Source organism: Drosophila santomea, chromosome 3R, assembly GCF_016746245.2.
Source record: "Drosophila santomea strain STO CAGO 1482 chromosome 3R, Prin_Dsan_1.1, whole genome shotgun sequence".
Taxonomy (NCBI): Eukaryota; Metazoa; Arthropoda; class Insecta; order Diptera; family Drosophilidae; genus Drosophila; species Drosophila santomea.
The window spans coordinates 9,621,386-9,645,173 of NC_053019.2; the positions used below are offsets into that span (position 1 = coordinate 9,621,386).

Sequence of the window (23,788 nt, forward strand, 5' to 3'; positions counted from 1 at the left end):
CGGTGCTAGGCACTCGATAATCGCTTCGATCAATCGCCGAAAATATCGATACTGCCACCCCCAGGTCTGTGTGCCATCGCTAGTTCCTTTTCTTTTCGAATTTCTCGTGGAAAACGCCAACATGGGTTTCGCTACTCTCTGGTACTCGCATCCCCGCAAATATGGCCAAGGCTCCCGATGCTGGTAAGAATTGTGTTGCCCGTTGCCTGGCGCACCTTTTGGTGTAGAATTTGTTTAAATGCTTGCCCCGTATACCCGTATTTTGCACGATTTTTGCTTGTTTGTAGAAAGTGAGGTTATTCCCGACCCGCTTTTTTTAACGCATGGCGTCTTTCAATTTGTATTGCTTGTATTGTCAATTAATTAATGTTCCAAATGGCTTTTGCCCCCGGTTGAGTACGGAAATACGTGTTTAAACATCTAGAACAGTTTCCTTAATTAAGGGTGGCCAAAGTAAGAGCTGCGCGAGGCATACGGAGCCAGTTCCGAATGGATTTGGTTCAGCTGAGTGCAGCGACAGCTTTGCTTTAATGAAAACTGTGCCATGCTCTGGAGATTCTTTGATGGAACTGATGTAATCATAATATACCATCTCATTCTAGCCGTGCCTGCTCTAACCGCCACGGTCTGATCCGCAAGTACGGCCTGAACATCTGCCGTCAGTGCTTCAGGGAGTACGCCAACGACATTGGCTTCAAGAAGGTGAGTCTTCCATCAGCAGTCCGCCATTAACTGATTTACTAATAACCTTCGAATTTCAGCTGGACTAAATGTCCTCTTCGCCTTTTGGCACGCGTTAATCGCGTCTCAAAGCAACACCATTCGGCATATTAATGTAATGAGTCGCCGGTTCTTGGGGACTCAGTATATTAGTATGCCAGCAGCAACAAGCAGCAGCAGCAACAACAATAATCATTTGGGGATTTAAGCAAGGACAAAGCAAGCACATTGAAGCATGGATTCCAAAGTAATCTCTAAGCAAGTAACCAGAATGGCCAACAACACCACAGAATTCCAACAGTTACCACCTTCCGCGAAGGATCTTTGTTACAACACTAGTTTGTTTAAATCTCCGTCTGATTAAACCCATAACAAGAAACGTATTTAATTGTGTCATAATTTGAGCCCGAATCTAGCGGGCATATGTTTGTGTCGTAATTCGAGCAATTATCTTAGTGGGCATCCTCGCATTTGTGTGGATGGATGCCGGAAAAGTGTGCATTTCCTTGTTTTTAAAATGCAGTGCGATCAGTCACCTAGTCTGTGTCACCTAATAACACATTAGGCCGCTACCAAAACAATAGCAACCGGTTTGCAACGATGGAGACCGGGTCATCTCATCCCCAAACTTCGTCGCTCTTAGCATTCAAAACTTCATTGTTGTGTTTCGCCAGTTGCATAAAGGCTTTTGATGCCAAGCGGTCTTTAATGTGATATGCAAAACTGGAGGGCCAATGACCGCATTTTATATGCCATTTGTAGAAAATGTTTGCCCCTATCGCCAGTTCTTGAAGTAATAAATAGCAAACGCTTACCGCTCATACTCGAATTCAAAAGAGGGTTTTAAGCACATGTACAAAATACAGAATGAGATTATAAATTATTACTCATGCATAGCAAAACAGTATATCTTACAAAATGACTACAGCTTGGTTTTTCTTATTTTTAATAAACTAAAATGATTCATAATAAGTTATTTTATATATTACATATATACAAGTGGAAAAGTCTTGGATAAATATTTTCTTCGAGTGAGTAAAGCTCTATCAAACTAGCAATCTGCTTGTCGACAACGCAACGATGGTGCACAATAAACCAAAGTGCATGATCTGTGTATAAGCCAGCATGATTCCCACGCAAATGTGTCAGTCATGAACGTTTATTCGCCTCCTTAATTGATGGTGTCCTTTTCGAAAGCCGGAAGCAATCTCCTGGCTGTTGGCCTGCATTTCCTCATTTCTACGACAGTGGGTTAGTGGTATGGTATCCACACCGCGGCCCAGTGCAATGGTAGCCCATTATTCCGAGAGCCGGGCCAGAGTGAAAACCAGTTTGGGGCGCTAAAGAGCGGGTCAGCCCCCGCTTAAGCTCTCTTAGCTGTTTCTGTTTTGTCTGCTGGCTCCGCTGCCGAAATTCGAGGTAGCAATTTTGCACATTCGCCAATTGGGCTTGGGAGTCTGAAGCGGTCGCTTGGTGTCTGAACAACGTAGTCGCGCTTGCCCAACCCAGTATCACCTGAATTCCATGCAAAGATGAGTGATTAAAAGTGAGTGAGTGTGTGCCACAAACTGCAGTGACTCCAACGGAAAGGTCAGTGGCTCAGTGAGCATCTAAGTGATCCTCAGTCGCAATGAGATTGATCTGGCTGCAGCTCCTGGCTGCTGGGGGAGCTCTCTACCTGGCAATCGGTTGTGCAACGGCCGCCAAGGCATCCACAAGCCGCGGAGTTGCACAATACAAGCTCCCACTCCCTGCTCCATTGCCAGACCACGAGTCTGTGGCCACGAATTCAGGCGCGGATCAGGCTATGCGGCAGCCGCAACAGGGAACATCCAACCAACGGAGGCGCACTCAGGTCGTCCGGCGACGTAGGCCCTCCTCTACAACAACCTCAACAACGTCATCCACCTCCACCACAACGACAACCACATCAACAACCACAACGACGACGACAACAAGTGAGTGTCCAGTGAACTATAGTGATCCAAACATAAACTAGACATGCTATAGTTATATTGGCTATATGGCTGCGATCTTAGATCGCTGCAACTTGTTCGAAAAGCCATGCAAACTGGTCGAAGATGCTGGCACTGACCTAGCTTTTTGTTTTCGGCCATAAAGATTGAAAGTGGTAATGCGAACGCAGCCACTAAAGTGACAAAGAAGTTGTCTGGGAAAAGGTCATCTAGAGTCCATCGATAGATGGAATACCCTTTGTATAGCTACGTATATACAACATAGAGTTAATGTAAGAATGTTTTTGATTTGGAAATCTAGAAAATCAACGTACATAATCCCACCATTAGAGCTAAGCAGTTAGAGAGATCTAAGATCACTTGGCCATTCAGCCAGTTGGACAATCAGAAAGAAATCGAAGATTAATTGCAAAAATGCAGATAAATAGTTTTGCCTTGGATTCGCAGTTTCATTATTCTGACCGCAATGGTGTATTCAAATTGTGAATAAAACCAGATATACCCGTTTGGAATTCGTTAACGTAGTTAACCATAGGTGCATGGGTTAGGTGTAGAGCGTTAATAACTGGAGCACCGGAGCTTTCGAATCGGCTTCGGCTGCACCAGGAGACCTTGGCTAAGTTCGAACTGGAGAGACGGACGCAAGGCCACGAGTTATTGGGGCCTAGGCCTTTGGTAATTTGCATGATCATGATCACTCGGCTAAAGAATTCCCCCCTTTTTTGACCTGGGAGGGTCTAATTGAATTAAAGGTGCTTCTCCATTAGCTGCTTTTATGAGCTGGAAATTTAAAGTGCGTACCATCATTTGGCTCTCGAGAAGATCTCGTTAAGCCGCGGGTAATGATCTGGTGAGCATGGCAGTTTTAGCGGGTGATTCACTTGCGTCCACTTGCTGTTGCAAGCAGCCAAGTACATAATTGCGTTGGGAATGGGTCTATGCCTATGGAGTGGGTGGGAATCGTTGGCCAACAGGCTGCGCTCCACCGGCAATTGTTGATCCATTGTTGGCCTGGCTGAATAATGAAACAGAAGTACACAAAAAAAGCAAAATAAAAGGCTGTTTATGAGCGGCGGGAACTGCGCTTTACTTGACGTGTAATGTCTGCTATTTGGAGCAGAAACACTAATGGCCATTAAGCACACTGGTAACCCGCTTTCCACATCCAAACCCCAGCTCCGCGTCCCAGCCTGGCCAACGGCTTTAACTTCTTTAATCGGAACTTCTGGAGCTTCGGGCAGCAGAGTCTGGTGGCAGTGCGTCCGCCCACCAAGCAGCCCCATCCGCCGAAGAAGTTCAGTCCCAAGGAGGAGAAGTCCGGCCAACGTAAGCTGACCAAGACCACTGGAAAACCGATGGATCAGCGAACCACTGCAGCTAGTCGAGGCACAACCACCACCACACAGAAACCCACTACGGATGGACCCTTCCGCATTGCTCTGCCCACCCTGAACTTTCCGCACGACAACAAGGATAACAGCAGGGATCCGCAAACGGATAAGGAGAAGGGCAAGAGATCGGCTGCCGAGCTTCGTTTGCGGTTTGATTGTCCGCGGGAGAACGAGGTGAGGTTCCAGCTGTTCCCCAAGATCTGCAAGACGGATCGGGATTGTGCCGTGTGGCAGAGGGATGAGCTGTGCTGTGATATCTTTGGAGCAAGCAGCTGTGTCTCTGGGGTTCCAAAGCCTCTGGAGGAGGCTCCACATGCTCGTAAGTAGATTTAATTATCAGCCACTATATCATTATTCAATATATATCTTTCGCTAGCCATTCTGGGTTTGATTCCTCGCAAGTGTCCCAGCAGACCGCTGGCCGAGCTCTGGTGGGATGTGCAGGAGTGCTCCACGGACATGGACTGCTGGCCACGGGTCTGTTGTCCGGATGGGCGTAGGAGGTACTGCCGCACCTCGCAGCCGGAGTTGGAAACAGCTCCTGTGCCGGTAAAGCGATCCTTCGACTACCGTAAGCTAGCACTTTTCCGTATAGTAACAGAAACTAATCTGAGCCTGCCACTTTTCCAGTTACGGAGTACCTGGAGTGCACGGCACCGCCGCCGCCCATCTTCGACCTCCATCCCAAGGCGTGCACCTCCACCTTGGACTGCTTTCCGAACGTGTGCTGCCAGGAGGCGGGACTGCGCCACTGCCGGCCGCCCAAGAAGTCCGTGCTCACACTGATGGCCAACTTCCTCAACGTGGACTTTGTGAAGCGACTGGCCCAGAACATCGTTATCAAGTAGGGCGCACCGTGAATTTCCCACTATTTTCAACGTGCGTCGAGCACCTTCGACAGAACCATTTGGAAACCGCCGTGATATCTCGCCCGTGTTTGTTTGGCCACGCTGATAACCAAAAAGAAGACATGCCCAACCCCATACCTTTCATATATATACATATACATATATATGTACCCATACTGCGCACCCCATTCGATACCCCGCAATCCTACATTAATTAATGTCCACCTAGCCTAGTATTAGACATAAGCTGCATTCGTAGGCTAACAGAGTAAACACAATTTATACGAACCATTAACTCGAATTTGGGGGCATTTCCTCTGAAGGTCCGAGGTGGAGGTCTAACGTAACCCTACGCCTAGGTCACCTCCACCGACTGCCGTGGGGTTCTGGTTCTTGACTTATTTCGGTGGCATTATGTTTATATGTCGGGTTTTTGCACTTCTGTGTTAATTACGCTTTCACATTACATCTGAAACTATACGTACGTTCACTTGGGCACTTTTGCGCTATAAACGAGGCATTTCTCAAAACAGTAAAAGTAATATATGAGCCAGTAATAAGTCATATATTTTCATGAATCACGTATGCCCCAGCAAATAATGTAATCACATACATGGATTCCCAGCATATGCCCAACATCGTTTTCAATTTGATAGGGAGAGATGGTTGAATTTTTGCTAGAGCTAACTTACTTTAATATACATAGTTAATCCGATAGTGGCTATACTCTCACGCCCGCGACTGTATTCGTATCTACGAGTCATAAGTTCAAACCGCTGTGCTTTGAAACTCAATCCCCAGTCGCTTCAGAAGTGAGGCATCTCAGATTACCATATTGCTCAACTGAATTTAATGATATGTATGTACATACATATATGCACATTGTGGAAAGCACTTGACCATCCGATTTCCACGACGCATATTACCCACCACGTAGCTACCGCCAATAAAAGAGAATCTAACCTAGAAAGCCCCAGACAAACCGATTATGCAACCCGAAAAGACGCAGTTAGGCTTCAATTACTTTAATTGAACATAGGTTGGAAGGTATGTAAATGAGAAAACATTGTGTTTTTGCATCGGGAATTATACAGAAATCAGTTCGAAGACAATAGTCTGGCGGCGCCTCCTCTCCAGATTTTCCTTGGGGGGAAAGCTCACTTGGAGCAGCCGCAGGCGGATTTCTTGTCGCCGCCGCATTTGCAGTCAGATCCGCAGTTGCAGGATCCCTTGGTGGTCTGGCTGGCGCATTTGCATCCTGGAAAGGAGGGGGGTTTAATGATTAGTATATGCAGGATGTGCAAATAAGCCAAATAAGACTAGAATTTCATATGAAGAATTTAAACTGACAACTTCTTTATTAGAGCAACAAACTCAAAGATTTCACTTTACAGAAAGTTTGAGATTGATAACTCCATATGACCATTGAATTTGTGTAAATTTGTTGCTCCAAGTATATCAACATTTCTTTAAAAGATCAGTAACGTCCTAAAGGATCACACTGGACTCAGAACTTACCGCTTCCGCATGGGCAAGGCATCTTGATTAAGTTGGATTTCCGGGAACTTGTTCACTTCACAAAAGATAGAGATGGGCTATTTAGGCCTTTAAGTGCACTGAGATGATTCACTTGATTTTGCTGCTGACCACAACTGATGCACATTGGCCAGATGCTCTCGGTTTTATACACTTTGGAAACGCGGCTTTACACACGGGTCTTTCGATACACCTCTTTTGCACACGCCGGCCGGCTCCAAATTGAGTAGAGACGTGTGCAGAAGCTTTCCGAAGAATTGCGCGAAGAATTGGTTCGGTTCTCCACTGTGGGATTCGTAATTGGGGGAATTAGATGCAAAGCTGCGAAAAGCTTCTGTGGTGGCTCCACATGGGGCATGCGCAGGCGTCGTACTTGCGTACTGTGTATGGGGGCGTTGGGTGGTCGGTCGGGTTTCTGGGTCTCTTATCGGTAGCAGAGGATAGGATAGGACGGCCTGCAGCAAAGAGCTAGTGCCACATCGGGCACCACATCCTGTCCTGCAACGAATTCCAGTGCAACGAAATGCAAGTAAATACTGCGACGCAATATAGGGACTTCCTTCGATCCTTTGGGAGCTATCCCATTCAACGGGTATACGGATGCGGTGGCCAGGCTTTGCTTTTCCATTCGATTCTCGCGTGTGGGTGGCAAGTGCAGTGCAGATAAAATCGATAAATCCAAGCCAAAATAAAGCGAGGAAAATCCAAGAGCAAAGCGCGTGAGGTGTACGAGGTGGAAAAGCAAAAATACAACACAAAAAAAAAACAAAATAGCGAGTGTGCGGGAAAACAAAAAGTCGGAAAATCCCAGGGCGGGTCGTACGAAGGGGGCGTGCCAAAGGTGTCACACGGGTCCACCAGGACAATCAAGCGGAAGTGAGCAGTTACGGCTAGTGTGTGTTGTGTGTTAGTGAGTGTGTGTGTCTGGGCGGATGGGCAGGAAACCCGCTCCGAATGGGACACTTGCCTTCAAAGCAGGCCTATTTATACCGCACCCGGCCATGGCCAATCATAATCGTGGCGATAATGGTGAGGAGAGGCTGATGCCGATCTGCCAGTGGAGCGAAAAATCAATACCCTTCCTTGGCACATGGCTAAAATTAGCGGGATACTCTCACACATTGTTTGCCATTATTAAATACTTTTGCAAGGGGTACTATCCTTTTCAAGTACCAGTTTGTGGGGCAGCCAAGGAATTATGCAGGGCATGAGTTATTGAAGTAACATACATACTAATATCATAATAATAGCTTATTAGCATGATAAAATAATAATAAAATAATAAACTACACATTAAAGTTTTAAAATAAAAAGGTGCCAAGATTATGACAAATAATACCATATAAATGTAATGAAAAATATATTTAATAAAACAATTCAACCCACGAAGCGTGCTAACAAACCGACTAGTGTATATTACCATCGGCTTTTGGAAGTTAACTTTCTTTGCATTTTTGTTTTTGTTGCGGGACCCTAAAGTAGTGCCATCCACGCCCACGCCCACGCCCACCTCCTACCACCCACATCCACCCACATCCACCCACAGGCGAACCGGAAAGGTTGTGCGTGCGTGGGCGTTGTGGCCAAGCTGATTTGCTCTTAATCGTTGCAGATAAACGAAAGCATGGCGCCCAAGTAGAACATTCCACCAGCGCCCGACAGCAAGCCAACAAGCTCCTGCTTCTCTCTATTCCAATTTCCACTCCGAACTTGATATACGCGACCGCGTTCGACCGACTCGAGTCCGTAATCCGTATCCGAGATGACGGAGCAGAAGAACCAGGTGACGCGCGCTGCTCCGGAGCAGAGCAATGATTACCGGGTGGTCGTATTTGGAGCCGGCGGCGTGGGCAAGAGCTCACTGGTGCTGCGCTTCATTAAGGGCACCTTCCGCGAAAGCTACATCCCAACCATCGAGGACACCTACAGACAGGTGAGTAGCCCGTCTAGTGCTGGAGAAGACTCCTCTAACCCACTGGTACTCGCATAGGTCATAAGCTGCAACAAGAACATCTGCACGCTGCAAATCACGGACACCACGGGTTCGCATCAGTTCCCGGCCATGCAAAGGTTGTCCATCTCGAAGGGGCACGCCTTCATTCTGGTCTACTCGGTGTGCTCCAAGCAGAGTTTGGAGGAGCTGCGACCCATCTGGGCGCTAATCAAGGAGCTGAAGGTAGCAGCAAGGCCTGGCCATCATTCCCAATCAAGTACTAATACTTTCTGTGTCCACAGGGTGCCGACATCCCCAACATACCCGTCATGTTGGTGGGCAACAAGTGTGATGAGACCGCCGAGTTGCGAGAGGTTAGATGCACTACACCATTAAGTCTATCACTAATGCTGGGAAAGGGTATATATAAAACTGTTTCCTAGATCTGGATGGTTTTGTCCATGTTCAGTCTGATCCTTCAGATCTTAGATCTAACTTACAATCTTTAGGGGGATCATGAAAAGTTGAAAGTTTCTTAAGGAAAACGTCTAATCCAAAGGTCCCATTTACAGGTCTCCCAAGCGGAGGGTCAGGCCCAGGCAACCACCTGGAGCATATCCTTCATGGAGACGTCGGCCAAGACGAATCACAATGTGACCGAGCTGTTCCAGGAGCTGCTCAACATGGAGAAGACGCGCACCGTCTCCCTGCAACTGGACACCAAGAAGCAGAAGAAGCAGAAAAAGGAGAAGAAGTCCAAGGACACGAACGGCTCGATACCGGAGAACGGCGATGCGGGGGCCAGTGCCAGCGGCGGGGTGAAGGAGAAGTGTCGCGTTATGTAAGCATCAGATGGCCAGCTGGCCAGATGGCATGGGCATGTGACCCGGGTCACATTGCGCCGAGCTGAAGTGAACGGAGACGACGGTGACAGACAAATACTCGCCTTGGGGCAGCACCCTTGGGTGGGGGGTTGCTGGCTTAGGTAGCCACCCAGCCACCCAACCATCCACACGAGCCACGCACCACACACACCACACACAAACCACACACACCCACACATCCCCAGAAGAGCCACTTACCCGCATATAGATTTACATCCATAACAAGACACTTGTATTTAGGAACTGACTGCATAAGTCGCACCACGATTGCAATTACGATTACGAGTACATTTCGCATAGGTTCTATTCGAGCAGATCAGATTTTTCTAGTCGCACAGAGGACACGATACCCAGATACGATACCACGTACATATAATACATATACATATACTAAACTAAACTAAACACACCACGGAAGCTAAACCTAAGTTTTGCACATAATCGCATCTGAAACGTAACGGCATACATATCAAATGTTTACATACATACATACTGCATGATCCACCAGCCAGTCATAACCAAACCGGATATCGAAATCGAAATCGAACGAAGCTATACACTATATCTCTAATGAAAGCCAAAGTACCTACTTAAAGACATAGAATCTGTATCTACTACGATATGATAACAATATTTACATGGATCCATCAACGTAAGACTTCTCCGTGATCGCCACAGAGACCATCGCGAGGCATCCGGAACCGGAAGTGGCCGGAAGCGGAAATGACCGCAAATGGCGGGAAATGGTCGATGCCTCCCCTGACTATCATTGCTGTTTAACTATTTACCACCTAACCAGAATAATACAGATTCGGACGATTCGCCCAGATCGCCACATAAGCTAATGTATAAAATACTCATGGCCAACAACTCCGACAGCCCACAGTCCGTAAAACATGAAGAAATTCGCAATGGCATTGTGTTTTTTGTATTATATTAAATGTGTATGTACAATTTTACACTTATTTGCTGAACTTTATTGAGCAGCTTGAACATTCTTGGTCGCAGCCAATCCGTAAAGATCGGTTCAGTCAGAGAGTTAGCCTAAGTCAAAATCACGACGTTTAAGTACAATTGCATTCGCATTCATCAAGTGAGCAGCCAAGTAACGCGTACATCGAAGGATATTTGAAGAGCATTTGGTGCATTTTTGCAGTAGCGTAGATGGGATATAAGTTGCCTGTTTTTAAAACACTTACTAACTACCTACCTACCACCCATATGTGTGTATGGATGTATCGTACGTAAAACTTAAACACAAACCGTTCCCAATTGTGGTATTCGTTATTTAAATAGTTGATTGGTTTGTGCGTAGGCGTAGGCGTAGGAGTTGAACAAATTGTTTCGCATAGTTTGCTGTTGTTTGATATTAAGAGGATTAGTTTTTTAAATTTTACCAATCGGACTAAGTGAATGATATGCTTTAAAGTTTAAACGCTGCTATACCAATTAGCCAATAGAGGGGCATGTAATTACATTAATTATGATGTTGCTCATCAAACTGGTAACTTTGGCTGCTGGTCCGCCGTTCAGCAGTGCCGGACAAATAAGTAGAACAGCCGCCAACACAAATCAGCAGGGGGAAATTGCCCACTAGATCTTAACAAAACCAAACGAAACAAAACAAAACAAAAACAATTGTTGAATTCGAGTAGAGAACTTATTAATCAAGATTATGATAGCGGACCAATTTGCGTATAAGATTTGTGAAATCAATTTAGATAAATTATCTCGGTTTGCCATAGACCTGGACGATTACGACGATATGCCATTTGCTAGCCTTAGTTGAGTATTATAGTTAGCCTGCCTGTGCTTTGGGTTCTGCTTCGTGTTTTTCTAGTTTTAGGTACGATTTATTACGAACAGCAAACTGGGTTTTTGGCTATTCAGTATGTGCCGTATATTGGATTACATATTCCATACAGTACATTTCACAAATGCGTAAAGTTACTTAGTTGCATACAAATTATAATAATAAAAATAAAAATGAATTGTAATTAAAGCATAATACATTTTAGGTGCATGATTTAAAATACAACGAATAAATATATTTACACCGAAATTCTTTTCTAATTTTTACTTACAAATATATACACACACCGTATAGATCTATATACATAGATATATAAATATATTAGTTGTATACATATTAAATTAGATTTTACAAGATTCGAAAACCGAATATTTAATTATCGCTTACATTCAATTAATATGCAACTCACAAAACGAGCGCCCATTGCTAATAATATTTATTAAAGCCGCCTGAGCGCCAAGTTGTAAATATAAAAGATCAACAAGTTACAAATAAAAATTATATCCGATTTTTTGAAGGGCCGGCATCATAATAATAACAAGCAAAATATAAACAGTTTTGTGGCCTACTTAAAAGATCTTATTGTTGAAGATTTATCTTAATAACACTAATCGCGCAAATGAGATGAACATGCAAAATAATTTAAATAAAAATTTAACTATGACAAATCAAAAATGGAAAAAATGTACTTATTTGCCGACCACTAATGGTCTCCAATAACTGGGTAAAAATCACGGACATTACACTTAAGTTACAGATTAAGTTTATTGTCGGCCGCTACACATTATCGATGTTATTATCCTCGTGATCGTCGACCAGCGTGAATCCTTCCTCTTCAGCAACACTCCTTTTGCTTTTGTTGCTGGAATCGCTTTCATCTAAGCTTTCTTTTTCCGTGGCAGGAATTTCGTGCGCTTCATCTAGCTCTTGCACCCCCGAAACGGCGGGTAGTCGTTGTAGTGACTCATGTGAAACGCTTCTTACGCCAATTACATTTAGCAGCATCTTTAGGTTGTCGCCCGATATGCGGTCCTCTATGGGCTCCCGCGCATTAATTGACTGGTGGATCGTTGGTGTCTCCGGTGGCGCTGGCTTGTGTAGAAGAGATGCCCATGCTCGGGGGCTCAAAATGTATTTAAAGGACAGCTTTATAATGTACCCCACTAAACACACCAGAAGGACTGGTGCAAGGAGGTTATAAGGGAAGGAGTATCCGGCTATGGGTAAATAATATGGTTATTGAAATGGTAATTATTGACTGTAGGAATTCAAGAGATTTTTTATTAATTACGTAATATTACAAAATTATTACGAAATACTTACCGGATAGTTTCGTCATAGTTTCTGACACCTTTTCTATCATAATTTCTAACTGCTTGATGAATAGGTTGTTCAAATACATAAAAAACACGTGATCTGGCATGCAAATAGAAATTCGGAGTTTTGAAGATTTTCTAAAATAAAACTATTATCAATAAAGTTTCTAAATTACATATCATGTTCTTACTTCATCATCTCTATTTTCTTATTGTTTGGCGAGGCTTGGAATATGTAGGATCCCAGTCGAGAAAACCAGGAACTTTCTGGCTCCTGGTGATGCTTTACGACCTCTATCATCCTACTGATGTCTAATTCCTAATTACAAACATATAATGAGGACAATTTCACGAATTTTTAGGCTTTACATACTCTATTGCATTCCAAATAAGTCTGAATATATCCGCACAGAAAAATACCTCCTAGAACAATCGAAAATATCTTGATACGGAAACGTTTGTGCACAATGACGATAAGTGCAATTGCTAATGTTGCATATAGGATAAATTGCACCTAGAAGTGAGAAAAATAATTAATTAGCTAAAAGTCAAGATTCCATAGAAGGCGCAACGGGTACCTCAGTCGTTTTCATCAGTTCAATTACATCCTTGAAAATATCCAACAATAAGGAGAAAAAGCCTTGTCGGACGTATGAGCATCCGGACCTTCCATCAAACAATGGAGCCTCCTCGGCACTCTCCAATATCTTTGTCAGCAATACGTCCATATCCCGCGCATCCTGCACCTTCTCCAGTTCATCCAGTTGCGATGGCAGCAGCGAGAAGAGCAGCGCTCGCTTATGGACCGCTGACTGAGCATCGTACTATTTACACAAAAGTTACACACACATATGTATGATGTCATGTTGCCAAATATGGTCTAAACAGCGATCATACCCGCAAACGCTTGCGCTGAAACAGCAGATTGACGAACTTCTTGAAGTAGGTGAGCGCCACGGCATCCTCCATGGCCGCTGGCGAAAGCTCTGGACTTGCTGGACACTGGCACAATCCATCGGGCTGATGAAAATCGTTGGCCAAGTCCGACCAGGCGGGATACGGATCCACCCAGGACTCCTCGCTGCCGCTCTGACAGCACACACTGTGCAATACCAACAGAAAACAACTGACCGCTGCCTCCGTTCTCATTGTCCTTGTTTCTCTATGGAGCTCCTTGAGGTAAACAACACTTGATAATAATTATAATTCGGCGCGGCAATTACGTGCTAACGCGGTAGATGCAAATTGGCGGTGTGACCATTTGCAATTAACAACAATATGTCTTGCGGCTCTGTGCTGCAAAATTAACTACTTTTCATCTCAGAAAAATCTGTCCTTTTTGGGAGATACACCATATTCATTTTGTAAACCTAATTACATGATTTGAGTTCGCTTTTGCTACAAAATGACTTATTTTGATGAAACAAAAATAAAATAAATTGTTTTTGATTGGCCATGCTCGAAAATCGTACATGGGATAATCAAACAATTACAAGCCAAATAAAAGCTAGATGGCCTGCACCAACAGCTTTATGCGATCGGTATGTGGCCACACTGCTTGTTGCGAATAACTGTTTAGCCAGGTCAGCACTGCACCAAAAATTTCGTGCTTTAAGCCCGGATAAAAACCACGAGGAAAAATGGTTAGGTCAGCTCTCGTTGTTGCAGCCATTGCTCTTTCCCTGCTGATTGCACTGCAGGGCGTGGATGCCGACAAAAAGCAGAGCAAGAAGTACAGCAAGGAAGCCAACGACCCGCATTTTCAGCAAGTAAAGCAGGAAAAGTATGATCCGGATTTCAAGAGCATCCAGCGGCCTTTTCGCATGGCCAAGTTGAATCTCGTGTGGGCCAAGGCGCAGAATGTGAGTGGACATCATTAGGTATCTGAAGTTTTAGCGTAATAATGCCGGTTACAGCGCCTTACAGAGCCCAAGCTCAAGTCACTGTACATGGAGCTAAAGATCCACGATAAGGAGGAGATTGCCTGGAAGCAGCTCAACTCGCAGCACAAGGATAAGGATGGCCTGAAGGCCGACGAATTGCGCCGCAAGCTCATTGGCATCATGAGCAGCTATGATCTGCTGGAACATTTTGACGACACTCAGGATGCGGAGAAGCTTAAGCCCTACAAGGTAACTAAAACATATTTCCTCAGAGCAACAATCTTTCATTCAAAGTAACTTACAGAAATTCCATGACGCCGATGAGAAACACAGAAACAAGAGTCTTTTCAAGGACAAGAAACTGAACCGGCTTTGGGAAAAAGCCGAGATTTCCGGCTTTACTGCAGAGGAATTAAAATCCCTGAAACAGGAGTTTGATCATCACCAGGATAAGGTGGATGTGTACTACAGCCTGCTGGAAAATATTGGCACAGTAGACACTGCCAAGCATGAGAGTGAGTTTGGCTAAATCCAACACGAAAAACATAATTTACTTTCATTAATCTCATTAGATGCTATTAATACGGAAGACTTGGACACCTACAATCTGATTTCAAATGATGTCAATGAAAACGACATTAAAACGCATGCTCAAAACGTGAAGAGTTTTGAAAACGACCTTAACACCCTTCGAGGTCATCATACTGGCATCAAAGATCACTACGATAGGCTGGAACGTCTAGTGTCCTCCGGTCCACACAGTCAGGACTTCATTGAACCCAAGGTCCAGGGTCTGTGGCGAGTGGCCCAGGCTAGCAATTTCACTGTCAAGGAACTGGAGTCTATTAAAACTGAATTGCATCATTTTGAAAGTCGTCTCTTGAAGCTGCGTCACCTGCATGCCGAGCATGCTTTGCAGAAGGAGAAATACAAGGTACACGTTTCTTGGTATCATTTAAGTTTGTAAGCTAACTAAAATTTATTTACAGGGAGAAAAGGTCAAGGATAAAAGCAGCCGCTTTGAGGAAATGGAGGATACGCTGAAGAAGCAAACGCGCAAAGTGGAGAAGCTGCAGGAGAATATTGAAAAAACAATCTTCAAGCACACCGAACTTTAAAAGTATGAGCAATCACTGAAAGTGCCAAGCGAATAAATTAGATTTAAGTGCAACTTTTTGTGTAAGGCACAAATACATTCTGGCTGCTATTCAGCTTAGATATAATTTTGATACCAAATATCATTTTCATAAATAAAATCTCAAGTTTCATTTTGAATTATTTGGAGTTTACTTTTGCATTTAAGCTTTTTCCTAGTCGAAAAAAACTAAAGAAATGAATTTAATTTTAAGTATTTGTAAATTACAGTAAACAGTTTATTTTTAAAAATGTAAAAATATAAAAATTTTAAGTATTTGTAAATTACAGTAAGCAGTTTAATTTTAAAAATATCAGAGGGTTAAGAATAACCGTTAAAACGCAACGATAGTGTTAGTATGACCATATAGGAGCTGGCGAAAAACGTGGATTTCCCTCCACCCAGTGGGACCGCACCTAGTATGACCGCACGCTAGTCGCATTATTGTTGTTGTCTGTTTCGTTTGGTGGACCAAAAAAACAAGAAAATATTAGCTAAGCGAAAAGTTGTTAACATATATATGTGCAGCGGTCGATGCAAGTGCTTTATGGGTACATAGTGCATATGTACACAACGCGACATGGGCATGGTGGAGGCGTCGACGTCGGAGCTGCGCCTGGAGGCCCCCAATTCGTACACGTACCTCCTGGCGACCGTCAGCCTGACGCTCACTTTCATCGTGATGCTGGGCGCTTGTCTCTGCTGCAAGAAGCGGATCCCCAAGTAAGTCCTCCCAATCTCCCAGAGGATCAGGAATCCATATCGGTTCAACGGCTCAGGCGGGAACAGGGCGGTGCAGGCCAGCGAGAGAGTGAAAGTGGGTCTCTTTTTCCGCCGCTACGCCGCCCAGTTCCACTTGGGTGCACTCTTGTCGCTCGCCTCACTCTCTATGCACTCTATCTCCACAGAAATGACTTGATGGGCCTGGAGGGCATGGTCAAGCTGAAGAATCCGGATGAGGTCATTGTAGTGACCAACCTGGTGGGCAACAGCGAGTCACAGGCAGAGCTGAATGCCTCCACTGTGTCCAATGCGGACTCGGAGAAGCGGTAGGTCTCAATTACTTTGTTGTCTACATAACAGAGCTGGAAGTCACGCATCCCTTACCATTTTCAGGTCGAGCACTGCAGCCCATCGCAGTTTGCCGGACATTCCCGTAGCCGAGAGCAATGATAATGGGTCCGAGCTATACGAAACCGTGGCGGACAAGCAACTGGTAGATGCTCGCAATGCCCGTAGCCAAAGTCGTAAGTCGCATTTTAAACCCAAAAAATCAGCTTGTAATTAATCGCATTTCTAATAACACCCACAGCACAACCAAGTATGAAGAAACAGACTAGCGTGTCGCAGCACAGCTCTATTAGCCAGGCGGATGATGTAAGTTCGCCGTACTCTCGTGTCAAGGGTCTGCCGCACGACTACGCCAAGGTGCGGGGCACCGAGCATCCCTACGCCCAGCTGAATGCCCCATCCACGTCCCATGCGACCAACCATAGCTCTTCAGCAGCAGCTGCGGCGGCGGCGGTGGTGGCCGGATCCTCTAGCGACGGTATAGAACCAATGCACCGCAGCTCACAGCACAGCGAAGGTTCCAGGGAGCACAATGACTCAGCGCCGGCAGAGGCTGAGATTCCAGCTGCCTCTGCGATTGCGGGCATGATTTCGGCTAGCCAAGATCTTCCCTACATGACGCCGCCCATTGCCAACCAACATTTCAGCGGGGACTCACAAGACTCATCGAGTAAGTCTGTGCAAATGGAGGTGATGTCATATCGCTAAATGTTTTATTCCGCAGAGGGATACACAAGCATTAGTGTGAGGGAGCCGCTGGCCAACATTTTGGCCCAACAGCCACCAGGGAAACCCCCGAACAGGAATCCAACATTATCGCGAGATGTAAATGACTCTCACTACGCTACTGTATCCGACGATTCTGGTGAGTCACAAGAGACATAAAACATTCCCCAAGGCTATTTCAATGTTATGAGTATCTTGAGTTTTATTAAAAACAAAATATACTGGAATACATAAAGTATCAAACTGTGAGAATATCAAAAATTGTATAGTAATTTACCCCTTCTATTCAAGATGAGACATATGCGGCCATTGAGGATCCCAATAACCGTAATCAGGCCAACGCCGCGGATATATACACAAGCGGATCGGAGACCTACGCGCAAATCCAGCCTATGCAGGCCAATCCCATAGTGGTGGCTGTCGAGATCAATAACAGCAGCAGTCTACCGACCGCTAGTACGTCCGCCGTTCGACCCACCAGCAGCAGTGGTGCTGATCATGCTATGCCAGTTCCACCGCCGGTGGACAGTTTGCGAGCCCAGATGCACTCGCGTCAGGCCTCATCCTCGTCCAACAATAGCTCGTCTGTCTGCAACTTGGGGTCACCCAAACCTGAGAAGCGTCAGGCGAATTCGCCACTACCACCGACGCCCAAGGCAAGTGTGGGACAGTCGCACCATCTGCAGGCCGGTAGTATTAGCAACCTAGCCTCTGGACGGAATTCGGTCATATCAGTGATCGAAGCGGGCGCAGAAGGGCACGAGACGGAGTCTGGGGAGGCGTCGCCCCAGCGCAAGCACAGCAAGAGCCTTAGTCCCTCCAAGGATGGGGAGGGCAACAAGAACATTGAGGGCATGTACGCTAAGGTAAGAGAATTGCCTGCCAGTATTACATAGCAAGTTTAACATACCTTTTATAACCGTAGGTCATGAAAAAGCACAAATTCTCGAGAAACTCGCCGTCCTCTCAAAACAGCTCGCCTATTTTGGCAAGGAAACAGCAGCAAGATGCATTGGGAGTCAGTCCGCTGGACAGTGCTGCGGCTTTGTTGGTGGATGCCCAGAAGGGTCGCGTGCGGAGCAATAGTTATTCTGCCAAGGATCATGGGTATGAAACGATTCCAGCCGATGGACAGATGATGCACGAGAATCGGAAGTCGGATTGCTATGCAGCCAACATGTTACAAAAGGAAAGACAACAGGAAGGAGGAGGTATGTCGACAGCTTACTTTAGTCCCTTTGTACCAGTTCCTGTCCGATGAGTACCGGGTAAAATGTGCTGATCCCTGTGATTTGTCTTAACATTTTTACCTGGCTTTGTCGCTAATCCCTGCCTAATGCCTAATCTGCCTGTCTATCTATCTGTCTCTCCTTGTCTTTCCCTTAAAATGCCTTCCCAAAATAAGTTGCTATGCCAAAATGAAATATGTCCGTGTTTGTTAAACTAAAACACCGCAAATTTCATGAGTTTTTCTTTGGAAGTAGCCGTGGTTAGTATCGTCTGCATTACATCCATCAATTCTTCGCTTCAATCCGAGTAAATACTCTTGTTTAAGATCATGACTAATAAAATGTTATTTCCGGCGCTTTTTCAGCGATTGCCCAGCCCGTAACGATAGCAACAGCAATAGCGAACAGCGCCAGCGCAAAGCACTACGAGACTATTCTTAACCAGACACAGCCGCCCCCGCCTCCGTCCAGGAGCAACAACGACCCTGGCTACGAGCAACTGCAACCGCATCCTGTTACCGCAGGCGAGGATGAGGCCAAAAAGTCAGACTATGATCCTAACTACGAGGTGCTCAAAAGTCGTGCACACTCAGACGACGGCTATGCGAAGGTGTTGGATAAGAAGCGCCCACCCGCCAGCGCTGACGCCTCCGGCTACAGCACCATTCCAGGGGCGGATGCCAATCACAACTATGCCAGCATCCTCGAGACAAAGGCCGCTGCGGAGACGGATCATTATGCGCGGATAGCGGAGAACGCGGTGGCAGGAACGCCGGGCAGTAGCAGCAGTCACTTGACCCCCACATCGCCCAGCTCCACATCCAATTCCGTGTCGCTTAACTCTTCAACAATTGCCACCAGCACGCCGATCTCCTCGCAATATGAATCGCTGACGGGTACGGGCAGTGAAACGGATCCCAACTATGAGTCGGTGTGTTATCTCACCACGGCGTCGACTACAGCGACGACCACAACAGCGACGACCAACACTAGCAGTGGTATGGAGCCCGGCTACGAGCCGTTGCAGACGGATCAGGAGTCGGACACGCAGACGAGCAGTCCGCTAAGTGGGACAGCATTCACGCCAAGTGAACAGTTGCTAGTGGACGACTACTTTCACGTGTAGCCCGTGTCCAGTGAGCTGGATCTCCCCTCATCAGTTTTTGCTAAGCAATTCTTCACGCACATATCATCCATTCAATGCACTGACCCCACACATTAACGCTTCATCGTAGTTAGGAACGGCGACCGCCAAGCGACAGTCTTAGATTGCACTGCATCGGGTCACTGACCCACGGGCAAATCGGGACAACAGATTTCTGTCCCTCATAATGGCACAGCTTCATATCGGTTTGCCCTTTAGAATATACATAATTTAGCTTTAGGTTGACTTTGTGTACAAACTATTTGTATGAACGGCTCGACAATTGCTTCCGGGCGAGGGTGGGTAATCGCTCCAAGTATCTACTCCATTATTATTATTCTATCTCAGTACCAGTGCGTCCTATTTTAGGTAAATTAAAGGCAGGGGTCTCACTTGACGCGCCACTTGTTTAAATTGATAAGCACACCGGCGATCGTTAGTGGGTTGTGTTTAGGCCAATGATATTTAAATGGCCGGCGGGGGTAGCTTACCTACAATACACAAATGTATATTATATATATTTTGATATGTTTTGGCGTTTTTGCTGCTTTTTTACTTTACTGAGGTCCGGTATAGGCGTAGGATATACACGTATTTACACACACAATACCCACGAGAAGGCAAGCCAAGTATTTGTATTTGATAAATGTTAATGGAACACTTCCAAGTATTCAACCATCAAGAAACTAAGATAAAATGTTCAATAAATTATTGATGACACAACTCGGCTGCTATTTGGATATCTCTTTGTGTATAATTATCTTTATTTATATTGAATATGTATAGCTGTTTACTGGTTGCAACAAGGCGGATCATTATATTTATATGGGGCCCTGCAACAGGACAGATTCCAAGCAATCGCTCTATGGATTCTAATCACAAATAATCATAATCAAGGTTGACCATAAACTGATTGGCTGTTCAATGAACTTTCTTTGTTTTGGGCAACCAATCTTATCCACACTGAACGTTTTCGAATCTGTCCTGATAGAGTACCCTCTTGGAGTTGTGCTAATTATAGATCGGTTGCAGAAGTCTTATACTCTGGTTTACATCGTTTTAACTAATTTTCATAACTTTAACTAGAACAAAGAAAGACGGTTTTAAAATTATTAACTGTACGATCCACGTTTGGAGCACAACAAATGGGTTTACGGGATACACATTGCAACTTGCAACCACATCGAGCACATATAATGGAGATTATTTGTTTGGTTAAATGCCTGGTGGCAGTTCATCACAGTCCAGTGGCTGGACCGCGGGTGAGTCGCGTCACCCACACGTAGATGAGGGCGCACACCACGAACTGCAGGAATATAAACTGGTAGTCGAAGATCAAGCTACACCTGTGAAATGTAAACGATGAAACGCGCCCGACAAGCGCCAATCAAGCAGCCGCTTCCACGTCTCATTCGTTGTTGTCGTCAGCCATCGGGATAGCAGCCGGCGCCACAGCCTCTGGAAGAGCAGGTTGCACCTGAGCGGGCGGCTGGACTTGTACGGCCATTGCCATAGCTGGTTCCCGATTTAGCAGGGCTATGTTGCTGGCTTTCATGCGTGCTATGGAGGAGGCCATTCCAGAGCCGTTGCCCATAGCTGATAGACACGGTGACATACAAGGTGTTGTGCATGATGAATTGCTGATTTCACACTGGTCAAGTAGGCGGAGAAGCTCATTGGTGTCGGGTCCGCCATTGATTTTCTGCTGCGGCTCATCCTTGGAGAGCAGCGCCAGTGCTGTGGTTAGGTCCCACATTTGAATGGCGCCGTTGCAGTGACCGGTGAGTATAAACCGGGATGATACCTCACACTCGAGCACACAGAATGCCGAAATTGTGGAGCTGTCCACGGATCTAATGACGCACACCCGATCCCCATTGGAAGCCAAGCGCACGTACAGCTGATCAGTCTCGGGCACCACTTTTTGCACGAATATCATGTCGTCGTAGTCGCCGTAAGGCCCAAAATCATTCCCAGCCGCATAGCTGTAACTGGTATCGGTAGCTTCCAGCGACACGATTTTAAATGAGGCTTCCGGCGTGGAGCCCGGCTGGGTAGAGAGCATGCCTCGGAAGCGGGTCAGACGCCACGTTCGTACGTGGTGGTATTCGCTGCACACGGAGACGAGGTATTTCTCCGACAGCATCACTTTGGTTACGGGGCTTTGGTGCACAAAGAAAGTCTCGAAAAGGTGTGGTCCATGACCAGCTGTCTCCGGATGCTGGACGATGATTCGCACCGCTCCCGACTTGGTGCCATAGGCTATTTCTATCCAATTGCCACTTATGCTCGAGGTTTTTGGGGTAAGGTAGACGGAGATAGCCGTAATTGGGTCCAGTGTGACATCTTTGTAGAGCTCGGTTACCAGTAAATCATTGTCCTTTATCCGCAGCGGGAACTTCTGCATGTCTATGTAGTAGATGGAGCCGTTATTGCAGCCAAGCAGCAAAAAAGAGCCAGCCGAGTCGAACGAGAGCACTGGAACTAGGTCTTGAATCTGCCAGTGCTGGGTCATTGCGTGCCACACGCCTATCTTGCCGGAGGAGGACAGGGCCACCAGCTGACTGCCGATGAAGAACAGGTACTCCACGCGCACATTCAAATTAAACGTGCCCACATCCGTTTTCTGGCCGCCCTCCTGAATGCTCCACAACCTTATCTGACTGCCGTACGAGATGGCCACCATCTTGCTGGGCAGTGGCTCTGCTGCGGAAGTGTTCACCTTTGAGTTGATGGCGATTCTTTCGATGGTGGCGTCGATGTGGGGCGATGTGAACACCTGCTGCCACCCGTTGGAATCTTTCACTCGGTAGCAGGTCACAAAGTGCGCGTATGCCACTGCTATCCAATTCTGGTGGGCCTTTATGATTTGCACTCGCATCGGGTCCACCCAGTTTGAGTTCTGCGTGGGACTGAACACCAGGCCCACTTCGTTTCGAAAGACTTTGTTCAGATCCGCCGAGGAGTTGCGCGAGTGCCGCATAAAGTCCATCGAGGGATTGCGTGAGTGCAGCATGGGAGCTGGAGGGTTGGCACCATTGCCAGTGCTGCCTGTGCGACCCAGGCGCAGATCCCATGATGAATTTCGCGAGTGTGAAGAGCGTGAGGGTTCGGGAACTCGCACCATGGACCCGGGACGACTACCAATCGCACTGGCCGAAGTGGAGGGCAACGACTCGTCGATGCTAGCAGCTGGCACAGCTTCGTTCGACGGCATGGGTGGTGCCGCCAGAAAGCCGTAGAAGAGCAAATCGCCGCAGGACGAGTGGTTAAGATCTTCGCAGAGTGCCAAGCGCTTGGTCAGCGGCGTGATGCCATAGTATTCGGCCTCGTGGCGCAGGGCGCGTATTTCGCAGTTCTTGATGTCGATGTCCTTTGTCCTTAAGTAGTTGAGTATGATCGAGAAGAGCGTCGGATCGCGGTCAATGAAGATGGCATTGTGCTCGTCCCTTAGACTCGAGATGCGTCCGCTGAGCAGAGCCGTGAAGAAGGTGTCCGGGATCCACGTAAGCGTTTGCCGCGACGTGGAAAAGCTACGGATGGTAAGATGGAGATTGCATGCGTCATCAATGCCGTTGGTGGGCCATAATGTAATGATTCTTTGTTCTTACCGCTGACCACCCACATTGAGGTTGACCAGGTCGCTGCTGGTGGCGTGCGTAAAGTGGGACATGGCAATCCGATGACCCGCGTGCTGCCGCAGCAGCGGACGGTAAGGATTGCTCTAAATGCGCCTCTATTTGTGTGGCTTCCGTGCTCCCAGCGCTCCAATCAGCAACTGATACGGCGGAAGCAGTGACAGCGGCAGCAGCGGGAGCAGATAGCTCGCGATTTCGGTACCCAACCCACTTGGCGTGCGCTGCGGGGTGCAATTTATTCGATTAACTCTTTGTGCCAGGCTATTTATTTATTTATTATTTGTTGCACTGCACTGTGGAAACTAGGGATGGGTAAACTTATTCGTGACTGTTCCTAGTCATGACGAGTCACTGTTTACGGGGGGTCCCAGTTGCATTCAGCTGCTTTGATGCCAGTTGCTACTCTTGATTTTGTATATCTTATCTCACAAACGGTTTTAATGGCTATTAAACCATAATTCATTATTCAAACAATAAACAATAAAGACATAAACTATTTTTATGGCAACAGATGGTATATCAGAAATGCATTTCCACCGTTCTAA

General features: G+C 46.2%; 8 protein-coding genes across 9 annotated transcripts; 5 read left to right on the forward strand and 3 right to left on the reverse strand.

Moving 5' to 3' along the window:
• The first annotated feature begins 27 nt into the window (after positions 1–27).
• Positions 28–1,103, forward strand: LOC120452744 (40S ribosomal protein S29). The gene is made up of 3 exons (XM_039637119.1): positions 28–183; positions 603–702; positions 762–1,103. The coding sequence occupies exons 1-3, from the start codon at positions 122–124 to the stop codon at positions 768–770; spliced, it is 171 nt and encodes a 56-aa protein (XP_039493053.1). The 5' UTR covers positions 28–121; the 3' UTR covers positions 771–1,103.
• A 629-nt stretch (positions 1,104–1,732) lies between these two features.
• Positions 1,733–5,446, forward strand: LOC120453701. The gene is made up of 4 exons (XM_039638523.2): positions 1,733–2,678; positions 3,873–4,406; positions 4,464–4,658; positions 4,718–5,446. Exons 1-4 carry the CDS (start codon positions 2,351–2,353, stop codon positions 4,933–4,935), a joined length of 1,275 nt encoding a protein of 424 aa, XP_039494457.1. The 5' UTR covers positions 1,733–2,350; the 3' UTR covers positions 4,936–5,446.
• A 498-nt stretch (positions 5,447–5,944) lies between these two features.
• On the reverse strand, positions 5,945–6,613 carry LOC120451373 (metallothionein-1). The gene is made up of 2 exons (XM_039635023.1): positions 6,454–6,613; positions 5,945–6,193 (listed from the first exon to the last, which is right to left on the reverse strand). The coding sequence occupies exons 1-2, from the start codon at positions 6,473–6,475 to the stop codon at positions 6,093–6,095; spliced, it is 123 nt and encodes a 40-aa protein (XP_039490957.1). The 5' UTR covers positions 6,476–6,613; the 3' UTR covers positions 5,945–6,092.
• A 272-nt stretch (positions 6,614–6,885) lies between these two features.
• Positions 6,886–10,242, forward strand: LOC120451372 (GTP-binding protein Di-Ras2). The gene is made up of 5 exons (XM_039635022.2): positions 6,886–7,000; positions 8,084–8,404; positions 8,462–8,647; positions 8,707–8,778; positions 8,977–10,242. The coding sequence occupies exons 2-5, from the start codon at positions 8,234–8,236 to the stop codon at positions 9,247–9,249; spliced, it is 702 nt and encodes a 233-aa protein (XP_039490956.1). The 5' UTR covers positions 6,886–7,000; positions 8,084–8,233; the 3' UTR covers positions 9,250–10,242.
• Positions 10,243–11,158: 916 nt separating this feature from the next.
• On the reverse strand, positions 11,159–13,670 carry LOC120451370. The gene is made up of 6 exons (XM_039635020.1): positions 13,315–13,670; positions 12,996–13,241; positions 12,791–12,931; positions 12,609–12,736; positions 12,425–12,555; positions 11,159–12,318 (listed from the first exon to the last, which is right to left on the reverse strand). The coding sequence occupies exons 1-6, from the start codon at positions 13,564–13,566 to the stop codon at positions 11,879–11,881; spliced, it is 1,338 nt and encodes a 445-aa protein (XP_039490954.1). The 5' UTR covers positions 13,567–13,670; the 3' UTR covers positions 11,159–11,878.
• A 295-nt stretch (positions 13,671–13,965) lies between these two features.
• LOC120451371 (alpha-2-macroglobulin receptor-associated protein) lies at positions 13,966–15,575 on the forward strand. The gene is made up of 5 exons (XM_039635021.2): positions 13,966–14,279; positions 14,334–14,549; positions 14,605–14,815; positions 14,873–15,234; positions 15,290–15,575. The coding sequence occupies exons 1-5, from the start codon at positions 14,058–14,060 to the stop codon at positions 15,416–15,418; spliced, it is 1,140 nt and encodes a 379-aa protein (XP_039490955.1). The 5' UTR covers positions 13,966–14,057; the 3' UTR covers positions 15,419–15,575.
• Positions 15,576–15,874: 299 nt separating this feature from the next.
• LOC120451893 (serine-rich adhesin for platelets) lies at positions 15,875–20,328 on the forward strand. Of its 2 annotated transcripts, none has more exons than XM_039635902.2 (8): positions 15,875–16,158; positions 16,344–16,484; positions 16,552–16,682; positions 16,748–17,176; positions 17,231–17,371; positions 17,524–18,098; positions 18,158–18,443; positions 18,638–18,669. In XM_039635902.2, the coding sequence occupies exons 1-8, from the start codon at positions 16,016–16,018 to the stop codon at positions 18,652–18,654; spliced, it is 1,863 nt and encodes a 620-aa protein (XP_039491836.1). In that variant the 5' UTR covers positions 15,875–16,015; the 3' UTR covers positions 18,655–18,669. The 2 variants fall into 2 exon arrangements, with proteins under 2 accessions (XP_039491836.1, XP_039491835.1); XM_039635901.2 differs by lacking the exon at positions 18,638–18,669 and adding an exon at positions 18,827–20,328 and having other exon boundaries at positions 15,876–16,158.
• A 9-nt stretch (positions 20,329–20,337) lies between these two features.
• Positions 20,338–23,575, reverse strand: LOC120451894 (BTB/POZ domain-containing protein KCTD3). The gene is made up of 2 exons (XM_039635903.2): positions 23,217–23,575; positions 20,338–23,138 (listed from the first exon to the last, which is right to left on the reverse strand). The coding sequence occupies exons 1-2, from the start codon at positions 23,276–23,278 to the stop codon at positions 21,014–21,016; spliced, it is 2,187 nt and encodes a 728-aa protein (XP_039491837.1). The 5' UTR covers positions 23,279–23,575; the 3' UTR covers positions 20,338–21,013.
• Positions 23,576–23,788: the final 213 nt, after the last annotated feature.

Bases quoted from the DNA above. Each gene is read 5' to 3' on its own strand.
- LOC120452744 (XM_039637119.1), top strand. From the start codon at position 122: ATGGGTTTCGCTACTCTCTGGTACTCGCATCCCCGCAAATATGGCCAA. The intron at 184-602 runs GTAAGAATTGTG...ATCTCATTCTAG, and splicing joins GGCCAAGGCTCCCGATGCTG to CCGTGCCTGCTCTAACCGCC.
- LOC120453701 (XM_039638523.2), top strand. From the start codon at position 2,351: ATGAGATTGATCTGGCTGCAGCTCCTGGCTGCTGGGGGAGCTCTCTAC. The intron at 4,407-4,463 runs GTAAGTAGATTT...ATCTTTCGCTAG, and splicing joins GGAGGAGGCTCCACATGCTC to CCATTCTGGGTTTGATTCCT. The intron at 4,659-4,717 runs GTAAGCTAGCAC...CCACTTTTCCAG, and splicing joins AAAGCGATCCTTCGACTACC to TTACGGAGTACCTGGAGTGC.
- LOC120451373 (XM_039635023.1), bottom strand. From the start codon at position 6,475: ATGCCTTGCCCATGCGGAAGCG. The intron at 6,194-6,453 runs GTAAGTTCTGAG...CCTCCTTTCCAG, and splicing joins GCCTTGCCCATGCGGAAGCG to GATGCAAATGCGCCAGCCAG.
- LOC120451372 (XM_039635022.2), top strand. From the start codon at position 8,234: ATGACGGAGCAGAAGAACCAGGTGACGCGCGCTGCTCCGGAGCAGAGC. The intron at 8,648-8,706 runs GTAGCAGCAAGG...CTGTGTCCACAG, and splicing joins CGCTAATCAAGGAGCTGAAG to GGTGCCGACATCCCCAACAT. The intron at 8,779-8,976 runs GTTAGATGCACT...TCCCATTTACAG, and splicing joins AGACCGCCGAGTTGCGAGAG to GTCTCCCAAGCGGAGGGTCA.
- LOC120451370 (XM_039635020.1), bottom strand. From the start codon at position 13,566: ATGAGAACGGAGGCAGCGGTCAGTTGTTTTCTGTTGGTATTGCACAGT. The intron at 12,932-12,995 runs GTACCCGTTGCG...TCTCACTTCTAG, and splicing joins AACTGATGAAAACGACTGAG to GTGCAATTTATCCTATATGC. The intron at 12,737-12,790 runs GTATGTAAAGCC...GTTTGTAATTAG, and splicing joins CTTATTTGGAATGCAATAGA to GAATTAGACATCAGTAGGAT.
- LOC120451371 (XM_039635021.2), top strand. From the start codon at position 14,058: ATGGTTAGGTCAGCTCTCGTTGTTGCAGCCATTGCTCTTTCCCTGCTG. The intron at 14,550-14,604 runs GTAACTAAAACA...AGTAACTTACAG, and splicing joins AGAAGCTTAAGCCCTACAAG to AAATTCCATGACGCCGATGA. The intron at 15,235-15,289 runs GTACACGTTTCT...ATTTATTTACAG, and splicing joins TGCAGAAGGAGAAATACAAG to GGAGAAAAGGTCAAGGATAA.
- LOC120451893 (XM_039635901.2), top strand. From the start codon at position 16,016: ATGGGCATGGTGGAGGCGTCGACGTCGGAGCTGCGCCTGGAGGCCCCC. The intron at 17,372-17,523 runs GTGAGTCACAAG...CTTCTATTCAAG, and splicing joins TACTGTATCCGACGATTCTG to ATGAGACATATGCGGCCATT. The intron at 18,444-18,826 runs GTATGTCGACAG...GCGCTTTTTCAG, and splicing joins AAGACAACAGGAAGGAGGAG to CGATTGCCCAGCCCGTAACG.
- LOC120451894 (XM_039635903.2), bottom strand. From the start codon at position 23,278: ATGTCCCACTTTACGCACGCCACCAGCAGCGACCTGGTCAACCTCAAT. The intron at 23,139-23,216 runs GTAAGAACAAAG...TACCATCCGTAG, and splicing joins CTCAATGTGGGTGGTCAGCG to CTTTTCCACGTCGCGGCAAA.